At 38.7% G+C, this 13,787-nt stretch overlaps 1 protein-coding gene across 2 annotated transcripts in view; it reads left to right on the top strand.

The window, feature by feature from the left end:
• The window catches only part of CDH13 (cadherin 13), a 518,767-nt gene that overhangs the window by 494,519 nt on the left and 10,461 nt on the right, over positions 1-13,787 (top strand). The window contains exons 12-13 of one of the 2 annotated variants that reach the window (XM_009945345.2): positions 184-417; positions 1,651-1,866. In XM_009945345.2, the coding sequence (XP_009943647.1) occupies positions 184-417; positions 1,651-1,866 (450 nt within the window). Of the gene's footprint in view, positions 1-183; positions 418-1,650; positions 1,890-13,787 lie in introns of those variants that run through there. The other variant, XM_075433867.1, reaches the window with a different exon arrangement.

The following is a 13,787-nucleotide window of genomic DNA, read 5'->3' as shown; positions in this document are numbered from 1 at the left end:
CATTCTGAAATGCACCAATAAATTTATAATAGTGACTCATCAGTTTTTTTATAGCAATAATTTTCATATAACAGAGGTAAGAATGATAAAAATTATTTCCCTTTGCAGGCATGCAGGTACAAATAAGAGCAAGTGTTTATGAAAGTATGGTTTAATAAACATACATTTGTTTTTTTCATATAGGTAACCCTCCCGCTACAGGTACAGGAACTTTACACATCACCTTGGAGGATGTCAATGACAATGTCCCGTCCCTTTATCCTACACTGGCTAAAGTTTGTGACGATGCAAAAGATCTCAGGGTAGTGGTACTAGGAGCATCAGACAAAGACCTTCATCCCAACACAGATCCATTCAAATTTGAACTGAGTAAGCAATCTGGCCCAGAAAAATTGTGGAGGATCACCAAGCTTAACAGTAAGTCTGTTACTTCTTTTCTTATGCATTTAGTCCTCCCACCTCTACACCCCAGTACACTCACCCTGAGCCTGCCTGCTGTGTCAATTCAGGAGCAGTTGTGCATGGAAGTCTTGCAGGCTGGACCCATCGCTGCTGCTTTGCACTGTGCTGGTTGTGATCAGAGCAGCTGCCTGGTGGGACAACAGTCTGTCTGCATTTTCTCTGAAATCTGAACTTTTTTTATCTTCTTATTATGTTGACCAAACTTTTCTCTTCTAGCTTTGCATTAAAGAAAGGCTACTAATGACTTACAGTTTTGTAAAGATTACCATATTTCAAGGCATGGAATTTGTTTCCCTGGAATCTGTTTCCCTGAGATGCACAAGGTTTTGCTATAGGACAGCATGAAACTTGCATGGGCTTTAGCAACATACTTGAAAAACTTCCTGATTTAAAGTATTTGAACTCTTCACAAATAAAATATCAAATGCACTGGGACCATACGTTACTGGCAAGAGGATTAAAGCACACGATGTGCAATTGCAGAAGATTTGTGTGGCAAATTCTGGGCACAAAGTACTATATTTCCTTTTAATGTAGATTATTTCTATTTGTTTTCTAGCTGTATTGTTTATCTCTGTCATGATCAAGTCTTTCTGCAGTTCATTTCATACTCTTCTTAGAAATAACTAAAGAAGGATGAGAACTCTGTACCTGCCTGCAGGTTGTCATGGACAAAGTGAAGGAGTATTTTTCTTCACAGTTCTCCAAAGATCAAACCACCACTCTGTTAAACCCCCTGACAGAGTCAGCACACTCACCTGGGTACCAGCAGCTGTTGTGACCCACTGCTGCTCAGGTGGAGCAGGTCATCAGAAGATGGCACTACTTCCCTTCACCGCCTTCTCGGTCAAACTGAGGAAGCAGTTAAGCAGCTTTGCGTATGCTTCCTTACAAGAAGGGGGTTTTTTTCCATTGGCAATTAGAAATATTGTTCCATCTTGTGTTGCTTTTAAAAGCCTTGCTTCTGGTGGGGTTTGGAATCTGTTTGCAATTAGCTCTCAGCCCATGAAAGAATTTCAGTAACTGCTTCTTCTTACCTCCAATTCAATTCTTTAATCATTTCCTTAGAGTGTTCTCATTTTCTTCTTGATTTCTATGAGTAATTGTGGCATGTCTGATGTTGTTTGCAGATTCCTCTTCCCTTCCAAACAACCACTACTTGGCTGATTCTCACCTTATCCTTTCCAGATACTCATGCCCAGGTAACCCTGCTTCAAAACCTAAAAAAGGCCAATTACAACATCCCAATCTCAGTGACAGATTCTGGAAAACCACCTCTGACTAACAACACAGAACTGAAATTACAAGTGTGTTCCTGCAAGAAATCCAAAATGGACTGCAGTGCAACTGATGCCCTTCATATCAGCGTGACCCTTATCATTCTTTCACTCTTCAGTTTATTTTGTAAGTGTTTTCCTGAACTGTAAGTAATGAAGTATTATTTAGCTGCTGATTTGTATGCTGCATAAGAAAACCTTCCAAGGGAGAAAAGAAATTCATACACTGATATCATAACACAGTAAGTTTGGTGTTTTTTTTTCCTGAGGAAGTAGCTGTAAGGAAGAGAGAGGGGAGGGTTTTTTCATAGTCAAAAAATAGTAACGAATGCCTGGTTGTCAAATTAAGAAACAGAAGCAATAATTTTAAGAAGAATCAAAGAGAATTAGAGCTAGCATATGATAAACTAAGAAATACCAGCTGTAGTAGCAGATTTGTGAGACGCTTGCTTTCATCTCTCCCCACTTGAATTCAATTCAAAAACAGAAACAGGAGATTAAAGGTGTTCTTGTAACAATAGCTGTTCTGGGTTACCATGAAAATGAGTTCTGTCTGCTTCAATCTATTCCTCTGTATAAAGTGTGCAAGCAACTGGAACATGAGGAACTTATTGAAGATTCTGTGCTTAGAGACACCCAGCATTGATAATCAAATTGCAAGTCTGGGTTGGAGGGCAGAGAGAACTGACATGTAAAGAAAGCTTCTGCTGCTTCTGAGAAAGCATTCTAAGAGAGACTTAAAATATTCCTGATTTTAAATGGAAGGTGTAAACCAAAAATCCCATAATAGCTGAAGAGTAGGAATTCAAAGCCATGGAATCCCAACGTCTAACCTGGATGTGTCCCTGCCTTGTCCTGGGACAGCTTCCAGCAAATTTTTTGATGCGGTATTATTCCGAGCTCCTTATCTGTTAAAAAGGAATAGCTGTATTCTATAACTATGATAGTAGATCTGTTATTTAAAGGACTATTACTGTCATCTTATGTTGGTAAAATACGTTGTATGGTGAATTAATACCCGAGCCATGGTGAAAGGCGTTCCATTATTGATGAGATAAAATCTACCATGAGGCAGAGATAGAGGTCAAGGCAGAGGTAGTTTACACATCTAAGGCTTGGTGTATGCTTGATTACACATTTTGTCATTTTATTTCTTATAGTATATTACTTTTATCCCAAAAGGTTAGCATGAAGGTCATTGTGAGAGAATTAGAGCTAGCTAATGTTTGTGATGCTGTCTGAAGATGAAAAAGCCTATATAAATGCTAAGTGCAAATTTGCGTTCTTTATTTGAATTGGTAATATCTGACGTATCTCCATTGGCTTTGGTTCAGTTGTTCTGGGTTTACTCTGCTGGAACCAAATGCAGACTTCAGCTGTTAGAAGTAATATGGTAAAAATATTCGACAGTACCTGACACTGTTGCATCAGTGATATAAATATGCAGCCCGTTGATTCAAATACATCCTTGTTACCACTTCATAAATGTTGCTGGCATTATGCTAGGTGTGACTTTCACCACTGGAATGACTTTCTTAGCTGACATGATTTGCACTTGAACTTTATTTACATTAATGCATTTGCTCAGAATACAATGAGGGAGAGAAAAGCTTTTTGAAAGTAATCATGTTGCTTTTTTCGAGCCCTCAAAGAAGTCTGATCATTTTCCTTACATTAAATTATAAAAAGCAGTTCTACGTATTGGAAAGCTCTTCTTGAGTTGCTCTTCTTCACTATAGATCTTCTCCAGCTCTACTGTGGGCAGAATATAGGCCCCTGGCATCTGAAAGGTGCGTGGTGCTCTGAATGACAGAGGGATTCCCTCTCCCACTGTAAAAGAATAAATAGCACTGAATAACTCTGTGGAGAGGGACCTGGGTGTGCTGGTGGACGACAGGTTGACCATGAGCCAGCAGTGTGCCCTGGCTGCCAAGAAGGCCAATGGGATCCTGGGATGCATTAAGAGGAATGTGGCCAGCAGGTCAAGGGAGGTTCTCCTTCCCCTCTACTCTGCCCTAGTGAGGCCTCATCTGGAGTACTGCATCCAGTTCTGGGCTCCCTAGTTCAAGAAAGATGAGGAGCTACTGGAGAGAGTCCAGCGGAGGGCTACGAAGATGATGAGGGGACTGGAGCATCTGTCCTATGAGGAAAGGCTGAGGGAGCTGGGCTTGTTTAGCCTGAAGAAGAGATGGCTGCGAGGGGACCTAATAAATGCTTATAAATATCTGAAGTGTGGGTGTCAGGAGGATGGGGCCAAGCTCTTTTCAGTGGTGCCCAGCAACAGGACAAGGGGCAATGGGCACAAACTGAAGCAGAGGAAGTTCCATCTGAACATGAGGAAGAACTTCTTCCCTCTGAGGGTGACGGAGCACTGGAACAGGTTGCCCAGGGAGGCTGTAGAGTCTCCTTCTCTGGAGATATTCAAGACCCGCCTGGACAAGGTCCTGTGCAGCCTGCTGTAGGTGACCCTGCTTCGGCAGGGGGGGTTGGACTAGATGACCCACAGAGGTCCCTTCCAACCCCGAACATTCTGTGATTCTGTGATTTTACACAGTGAAATAATACAGACGTGCCTAGGGCCTTTCTGCAACCTGACGTTAGTTCAGAGTACTGTAACAAGTATGGAGAGAACTGCAATTTTAAACAAAAAGTGGAGTAAGATTATGCACATAATCTGCCATCAGTAGGATGTTCTGGTCTGTTATCTGAGCAATAAAACCAAACCAAAGAGAAACAGTGGGTGAATTGAAGGGAAGGGGAAGGAAAGATCTCCCTCTTGGGGCAGAGGCTGTGTTATACATGGTGGTTGTGGGTGAGAGCATGAATTCCACAAATAGACTTCAGCGTAGAGAGACCTAAGCCTCAACACAGGGCTACATTTTTTTGTCAAAGTTTGCTACTATGCAGTTGTGTGGTTTGGGTTCACCCAGTCACACAGAGTGAGGCTGGTGTTCCATGGCTGGTACAACTACCTAATCATGCTTGTGCAAAGCCAGCAAGCATAACAACTTTCATAACCATTTTCCTCAGGTGTAAATGACTAAATGGAGACGCAAAAGAATGAGGCTGGGAGCCAGTTAAAATAACATCATTCTGTATCTGAACGTCTCTAAAATGTGGTGGTGTGATTGCACTCCCAAATCATTTTCACACATAAGTTTTTTTATAACTGTGATTAGTTCCATTGCAATGTTTTGTATAGTCCAAATATTTATCAGAGTAATCAAAGATTACGATGCAATAAAAATAAAGAGAACTTTAGTGCTTATTGAACAGATGAAATATCCCATTTCTAGTGGCAAGTTATGGGTTTAATTTTTGCAAAAACCTTTACATGGCTTACTTTGTTCCCAGTGTTTATGTTTTATGAGGCTCTTGTTCCTAGGAGGTAAATCCTTCAGTCAAATGGACTTTGTTACTCATGCCAAAGTATTTCTTTTTGTCTTTGACATCTGGTGTGAGGATAGATAGCCCTATGAAAGAGCTGTTCACGGTAAAAATGCCCTGCATGAATCTCCTCCCTGTACAAAAATCTTGGTATTATCATTTAAATGGTGCAATTACGATCTGTGCTTGGAATATGTGCCTCCTTTGTAAATCACGGAAGAAGTCATATGTGGTAGATTTCTGAAGTATCTGAGCATAGAACTGAAGAGCCTGATTAAAACTGTAATGCATGCAAAAAGCAGCAGCATCGCCTGCTCTGTAGCCACCCTACTGTGCTCCATATATTGAGGGCTAATGGGATATAGACTGCAGAGCTGCCCAGAGGCCCTTGGAAAGGTAGATATACTTGGGACAAGAAAAATTTAGGAGTCCTTGTCAGCCAGAAATAGAAAATATAAGATGCCAAAGTATATGGGCAGTTTGCTTGGTATCCACAACAAAACAGTAAGGTGTTTGGTGGAATTAAAAGATGGTGAATACAGAGTTGATTGAAAAAAAGGAGCATCTTTGTGTAATTTGTACTTAACCTAACTTATTACCACTAGGAATTGCTGAAGTCAAGCTGAGAAGATGTATAATGGACAGGTAGAAGACTTTCCAATGTTATAATGGTTAATGCTAACAAATATTGGAAAGAATATTAAGTCTTATCTGTCATTAATGCAGACACCATCTTTAAGATGAGACCTAGTGTAGTGGCATCTTGTCCTCTGTCAGCTTTTCCTAACCACTACTGGAGACAAGATAGGACCAAAATGTTCAGCTACAGTTTAGAATTTAGTAATTCAGACTGAGGAAAAAGAACAGCTCAAAAAATAGATCTGAGTTCCTATTCAGGGAGAAGGACTACAGAAATTAGTTACTTGAGGAAGAGAAGAAGTGGGAGAAAGGTAAAGCATGTTATGCAGCATGCCTGGTGCCGGGTCTGAGATTGTCCATGCTGGCCCTTACTGCTCTAAATTCTCGGTCATCTCATGCTTTCTACTGACACAGCTAAAATAGCTCTGTTCAGAATTAATGTAGCCGAAGTGATGCATTCAACAACACTAGAAATCTAAACAAGTTCCCTCTGGAAGGCTCCTGAACGTTTTTACTAAGAAAGTATCCACAACATTCTGTAAGGATGAGGGGTGGAGGGAGAGGGAAAAAAGGTGCCCCTTATTGCAACCTATAAATTGGTAGTTGATATTTCATTTAGGTATCTGTTGAACAACACCTAAAAGGGAGAATCAGTACCTAAAAGGGAGAATAGCTGTCCTTGAAAATTTTTCTCAAGGATCATCAATTTCACAGCAAATCGTTATAAATATATGTTTAAAAAGCATTTAACAGCAATCTCTTCTCAGGATACATTGAGGCCAGTAAAGCTGTTCTTTTTGTCCACTGGCAATGACATGGCAGAGTAAGTTTCCATAAGCAATTTGGTCAGAACAAGCCAAATCAAAGGCATACATCAAATAACTTTTAGGAATTAAGTTACATATGGGTGACTGAGAAAATAAAACAAGCTATAAAAAAAAAAAAGTTAAAGATCGAGATAAAAACAAATTTGTGTATATTATTATAATGAAGCTGGCAACAAAAACTGCCCCAGGCCCTATGGGAGACTGAGAAAGAACTACTCTAGCTGGTAGAACTAGGCTTTCTATAAATTCCAAATTATTTATATTATTATTATTTAAAGGAGTATTTGAATTCTGGACTTCTGATTTGACAATAATTATTTCACTTAATTACATAATCATAAAATTATAATTGTATTTAATTTTTCCCTTTATATTCTACCAACATAAAAGATTAAGTTACATTCAAATGTGTTGAGTCAAGGGACTAAAAGAAATACCAAAGGCACAATGGTCATGTCCTGAACAAGCAGAATTTAGGGCAATTCCTTTAGCAGCTCAGTCACACTAACAATAATATTTTACTTAAATTTCATTGTTAGAAAAAAGACTAGTGTTTAAACATTTCATGTTGAAAAAAAAAGTGGTGTCTTGCTTGACTGTCTGTCAAACATTGATAAGAAACTCTTTTTTGTGAACTTGGCCAGTGGACTACAAAGTTGTAAGTTCACTTGGGCTTAAATAAATAAAGTATTCCATTATTATGAACAGAAAGTAAGGTGAGAGACTGGGGGGGAAATACTGCTGTGAAGAAATTAAATAAGCTGGAGGTCTCCACGTTGAAATTGATTTGTTAAACTGAGGGTGAAAGGCCCCAAGGGGAGTTGGAAAACAGTCTTGCACAGATGTCTCTATTGCGATTGCAAAGAAGCCCTAGAGATACCCTTAAATTTAACTTCCTATGAATTTCCCCTAACTTTTCCTGTTTTAATGCCTGCTGTCCCCCACCATAATGTTTTTCTGATTTGAGGAATGCAGCTACAGGGTCAATAGACAAAATGTGGGGTTTTTGGGTTTTTTTTTTCTTGAAAATTATGTATTTGGTATTTAACCATCACAAAAATTCAAATTATATTAAAAACTGGTGGATTTGAATTTACCTGAACATAGGCAGCCAGAGTTTAAACTGCAGTGTTATTTTTCACCTAGTTCATTTTTCAAAGCAACAGAAGCATCTGTATCTCTTGTATATCTGATGTTATTTGTGCAGGAACATCAAAAGAGGCAATGCATTCTAGAATGGCATAAGACTAAGACATCATAGCAGGTTTCAAATGGAAAAGACCTTTAAGGTCATTGCTCTTTCCATTACAAGTGCAGATTTGTTACCTGCAAATTCACAGTTTTCAGCCTTTATTGTGAGTTACTTGACTTAGTTTTAGACAATCAGGTAGCATAGTTTTTTCAGGGCTCAACTATTATTTAGCTTTTACAGTAGGATTTTTGTTTTTCCCAAGAAAACAAAGCCTTTAAGTTCATCCCTGTCCTGCAGAGTTCCAAAGAGGAAGCTTCAGAGGAACCATGCCCAACAGATGAATTTGTTAAAAACAATACTTTTTTTTTTTACCTTTTAGGTTGTCTGAGCATATTTTAATCTTCTATAGCAATTATGTGCTTTTCAGAGCAGTAGCGTTTCATTTTAAAAAAAAAAAATCAGTTTAATTACCAAGACTAGGAAATTTTGCAAGATAAATTTTCACATTTCTGGGAAGTAAAATATCCCTATATTGGCTAGAATTTCTGAAACTACCAAGATGGGGAGAGTTTTGCTGTGAGAGGTGATTTGTTGGGAGGTTTTTTTGCACTATTCTAATTTAAGTTACAGGCTTGCATTAGAGCATACACTATGTTTGTATTTAAAGTAGCAGCTAAATGGTGCTACGGAAGTAACTGGAAATTACTGACATTTAGTGAGTTCCAGTGAGATAAATCTCACTTCCTAAAACCAGCAACCACAGCAGCAATATCCATGATTAATACTTATCATCTTTGTTACAGTTTCTTGTGTCCATATTAATATTATTATTGTTACTGCTGAATTATCAGTGAGTATAGATGCTTTCTCAAATGGGTGTAGGAGAAAAATGCCGTTGTTATCTGTGTCCTTAAAAATTTTGGTTGATTAGACTCTAGTAAGGAAAGGATGGTTTGGGAGTTAAGGGACTGCATTCAAATTGAGACCGTCTTGGTTTGAATCTCACTGTTAACACAGGCCTCTCTGTCCAGTCTTCTGCTTTCTCTGCAGGTGTACTCAGTCCTGCAATTTGTTGTGCAGTTGGCTTTGGGAGCCCACCTAAAGTTAATGGGGCTTGAAATGGCACAGAAGTCCATATGTGTGTACGTAATTGGAGACGGGGTGTTTATACACCTAGTCACGCAGACATGACAAATAGAAATACCCTCAAATTGTACATAAGCATATTTAAAACGTACTTAATGACATTACATTTTATTGAGTCAATTAGGTGGGAAATGGCATTTATGCGCATTTTAAACCTTCCAAACATGTTCCAGAAGTATAGACATGAGAAAATACAACAGTTTAGAAGATGCGTGCTTGGAATGCAAAAGAGAAAAATGTTACTAGCAAATACAGCTCCTTCCCTAAGAGCTGTAATATTGTTCCTGATGGTCATTCTGTAGACATGAAATGAACGTTTAAAGAGATTGGTTTGATAGACCATTCAGTGGTGTGAATTCAATGAACATTTTATGTTTTCATTTTCTCAACAGTTCTCAACAGTAAATGTTGATGTAGAATATTTTGTATTTCTTTTCTGAACAACCTCTTAAAGTCACATAAATATAACTTCAGATAGTTATCATCTGAATTCTTCTGGAGCGGACTACACTGAAAACTAGAACTGAATAAATGACCAGTTCAAATATGTTTTCTGTCATTAATGGCCACTATATACCATGGGATTTTTGTTTCTTTTTACTATCTCAGTCTTTGATATTTCTCCACTCCATAACATCCAAACCCTTCAAAATGTGCTCCCCATGCAGACAGCTTGCTCTTCAGCTTTAAATGTGATATTGAAGATGAATGCGGGAGATTTGTTGCACCTAAAAGTTAGATGACGTTGCTTTTGCTTCTCTACCAGACAGCTGATACTTACAAAGTCCTTTAAATACCAGTGATGTTTGGAGTATTTCAGACTATATCTTACAACCTTACTTCACCCATATACTTAATTTGTACTTGTCGCTGGTTAGTACTTATGTAAGCTGTCATGCTTACAAATTCCTCTTGAAAAATTTTGAAGTAGTCAGGTTGATGTCAACCTAGCCAATCCTGGCAATTTTCTAATTTGATTTCTCCTTTTCCATGGCTTTTAAGCATAATATTTTCCTCTCATTTTTATTCTTAGTTAATAAGAGGTTTTTCAAATTATTCTTTTAGTATTTCAAACTGAGGTTTAGTGTCTACCTACAGATCTGAATGTGGCTGGACTACTCGTGTTCATGTTCTGCATATTAAAAACTGATAGTAAACTAAGCTGTACTGCTGTGGAAGGTGAGATCTGACTGCTAAAGCAGTTATACATTGCTTTAGAAGGCCAGCTAGATGTTACATTTGATGCATTTCATTTTCATCACAAATATGAAAGATTAGGAGACTTGTTCAATGCTACTATTTCAAAACTGTACTTATTCATCTCACTTGCTCAGTATGTTCAACTGTTCAGCTAAATTTATCAGATTAGAGCATGAGAAAATATACTTCTGGACTGCAGGCAGTCACCTCTGCAATTGTTTGGTTTTGAAAAAAAAAAGGAAAAGAAAGACAGTATTTATTTCCTCTTGGTCAAATGAAGGTGATATCACTTTGGGAAAGTATCCAGCTAAAATTCATGTCAATTAAAAAAAAATAATCTAGGACATCTTAGCTGCTTTACCCTAGAAACCACCATTCCCCAGTAAGATACTCCATATCCCTAGCGAACAGGAATTTTATTAGAAGAGGCCTTATTAGATAAACATAGCACTGCACTGGCCTGGGCAGTACCTGTTTCTGAATTTCTAGGCAAACATAGCTAGTCTTGTAGTTGATCTGAGGAACTTTTCTCTCAGATGGTGCCTCTTATGTGCACATAGCTTTGCACTTCACAAGACCAGCGCATTAGATGGTGAGTGTATGTGGGTACCTGACAAGGAAGAGGTAAAGCAAGGATTCAGCAGTGAGCAAGGCCCTTGCCAGAAGTCAGAAGAGTAAGAGGACTTTGTTGTAAATCAGCACTGGTTCACATCTGCCAGTATAGTCTTCTAATAAATAAGCTAGCAGTGTGAGAGACACTCCTGGAATGATCATCTGCTGGTGCCGAACAGATACTTTTGGAAAATGACTTCAGCCTGAGCAGCTCACTCCCCTGTGCAAGCTGATGAGTTTAGACTGGCATCTTTCTCCACTGTGTTGCCACTTTGGGCCAACTGCATGGCCCTTGCTGGCATTTTAGCTCCTGAAGTTAAATATTGACATTGATATACGAGAGCCTACTGTAGCTTGGAGTAGAATTATGAGACACTCATTTCACAAGCACAGTACTAATACATGCTGTGTTTTTCCTGTCATTAAGAACTTTGAAATCATTTCCTCACATAAATGGGAAACAAATCATATGTGATGTTATAAGCTGCAAATTTTCAGGATAAACTCATTTACTTCCCTCTTCCTTATAAACTTTCCCACAACGTATTACCATTCTGTGAGCTCACTAATTTGATCTAGTCAGAAGCATACCTACTACTATTCCTGATACTAAAATCACATTTCTTAATTGCAGGAATAAGGACACATGGTATCTGTCTGAGGATAGCTGTTTCAGTCTTTCAAATTCAGTGAGATTTGGGGTGAAAAGATTCCCTTCTTTTTTTGAACACACAATACCAGGGTAGTCAAAAACCAGTGACCACTAGATTTTGGCACTTGCATCAAAGTCCAGACAGTGCTTTGGACCACTGATGAGATCACAGAAGAGCACAGCAAGTAAATTATTATTTTACATGAAAGTACAAAATATTAGAATTTAAAGGCATGTGGTGCGAACACAGTGACACTTTCAGTGATGAAAACTACTCAGGACAAATCAACCACGGATGTTCACAAAACCCATGAATGTTTTTCTAAGTTCTACCTGAAGGCTAAACTAATAACTGTGTATCTAATTAATGTCCTTTTATAGATGGTAAATCCAAGAAAGAAGTACCTGGATGTTGATTAGCTGCCTAATGAGAAACATGGTTCTGATCTCTTCTACCATTTTTGCATTACCTCTTTAACATTACTGAGGTTTTGATAAAGTCCACAATGTGATGTAGACTTTTAATTATGCAAAGATTAATGTGATATTCCTGATGAGAGGGTAATTGAAAGAAATCTGAAAGAAATGGAGCATGCCTGAGTTGAACTCCAAATTCCAGCTGTGTTAACTAACTCTCTTCTCTTTGTTAAATGGGAAGTAGAGGATGAATGTATCTTGGGTAAAGTTCATTCCTGTACAGAGGGCCAGCACGAAACTTAAATACCTTTAATTTTTCTGAGGTTTTAACTGTAATGTAGGAAACATAGTCCATGTGGTGGGGGGCGAGTTTGGTTTCATAAGAAACACATCTTTCAAAGGCTTTGAATTACTCAGATTAGACCTGTTTCTTTAAAATAAGCAGAGAATTGAGTCGCTAATATGTAAATATGTTCAGAGAAAGCCAGAGCTACAACAGGGAACACTAGAGCGCCTGGGAAATGCCAAAGCATTTTCTGAGATCAGAAGTCATTTCACAAACAAGATTGTTTCTTGGCTGATTAGAAGGATTCTACTGGAATATGAGCTCTTGGCAATCTGAAACATAGTGAATAAGGTTACGTGCTACCAGTTGCCTTTTTCCTAGGATGGGGCATTACGAAATCTTCATCTGAAAGAATTATGTGCATTTTTTCTCCATTTTCTTCTGTCATGTGGATTAGCATAAGGAATAAACCTTAAATTAGCCCACTGTGAAACAAACGGGTAGCTATAGTCATTGAAGCAGTCAACATATTATCAACACTTAGTCTCTGTCAGGTAGCTTGCTCCATTTCCGAACCAATTCAGTGTCCAAAACCCCACGACTAAGTGACAATTCAGGTTTGTCCTGTGGAGTTTGCCACCAACATCAACAACTCTTTTGACCTTCCAAATACAGTTATCATCAATACACTTCAGTGAGAGTAGAAAGAGCAATTTGTTCCATTGAAGTTTCAACATCATGAATCTCCATACCCTAAACTGCATTCTTAGACCTGCATTCCTATAGCATTATTACACTCCATACTGTTAGTACTTTAGATCCAGATAAACACGTACAATGTTTGTCAGCTGTCTTGACCAGCAAAAGCAAACATCATCTAAAGTACTAATGCCAACAGACACCATCTTTTTATAACGAGCTGTGCTTTCTTATCTGAGACTCATTAACCATAATAGTAATAATTCAGACAGCAAGCACTGGTGACGGAGCACTGGAGCAGGCTGCCCAGGGAGGTTGTGGAGTCTCCTTCTCTGGAGATATTCAAGACACGCCTGGACAAGGTCCTGTGCAGCCTGCTGTGGGCGACCCTGCTTTGGCAGGGGGGTTGGACTAGATGACCCACAGAGGTCCCTTCCAACCTCTACCATTCTGTGGTTCTGTGAAGCACATAAAAATAACCCTGCCTATTTCACTGTTATCTCACCTTTTGATGATTATGTTAAAAGGAATTTGGCTGAATGTATCTCTCGAGTGTCAAAGAGGTAGAGCAGAGGAGAACTGTGAGATAAAAATCATGATGATCACATCAGAGACTTCAGTGAGAGTGATTTCTGGAGAAAAATATTGTGTATAGCTATGCCGGCTTTATGGGGCATTCCCCAGATACCTTAAGGGGAAGGTGGGGGGTGACCACGTAAGAACAATGATGCACACACCGCCTTTGTGGCTTTCATGCCTGCAGCCGTATGCAGCAAATTACTTCCTGTAGGTAGACAGAAATCACATTTAAAACAACACATGGTATGTAATAATTCTGGAGTGCTGAGACCAGCTGTAGAGACAGCCTTGTTCTTAACAGCCAATACAAACAAAATAAAATAATTACTAGGCATAATGATCATTAATGTACAGATCTAAACCTGCCAGACACAGGCTTACCAGGGCACTAAGTTCCTGAAAGAGATAGTTA

Source organism: Opisthocomus hoazin, chromosome 12, assembly GCF_030867145.1.
Source record: "Opisthocomus hoazin isolate bOpiHoa1 chromosome 12, bOpiHoa1.hap1, whole genome shotgun sequence".
Lineage (NCBI taxonomy): Eukaryota > Metazoa > Chordata > Aves > Opisthocomiformes > Opisthocomidae > Opisthocomus > Opisthocomus hoazin.
This window is presented reverse-complemented; position numbering and strand designations above follow the sequence as displayed.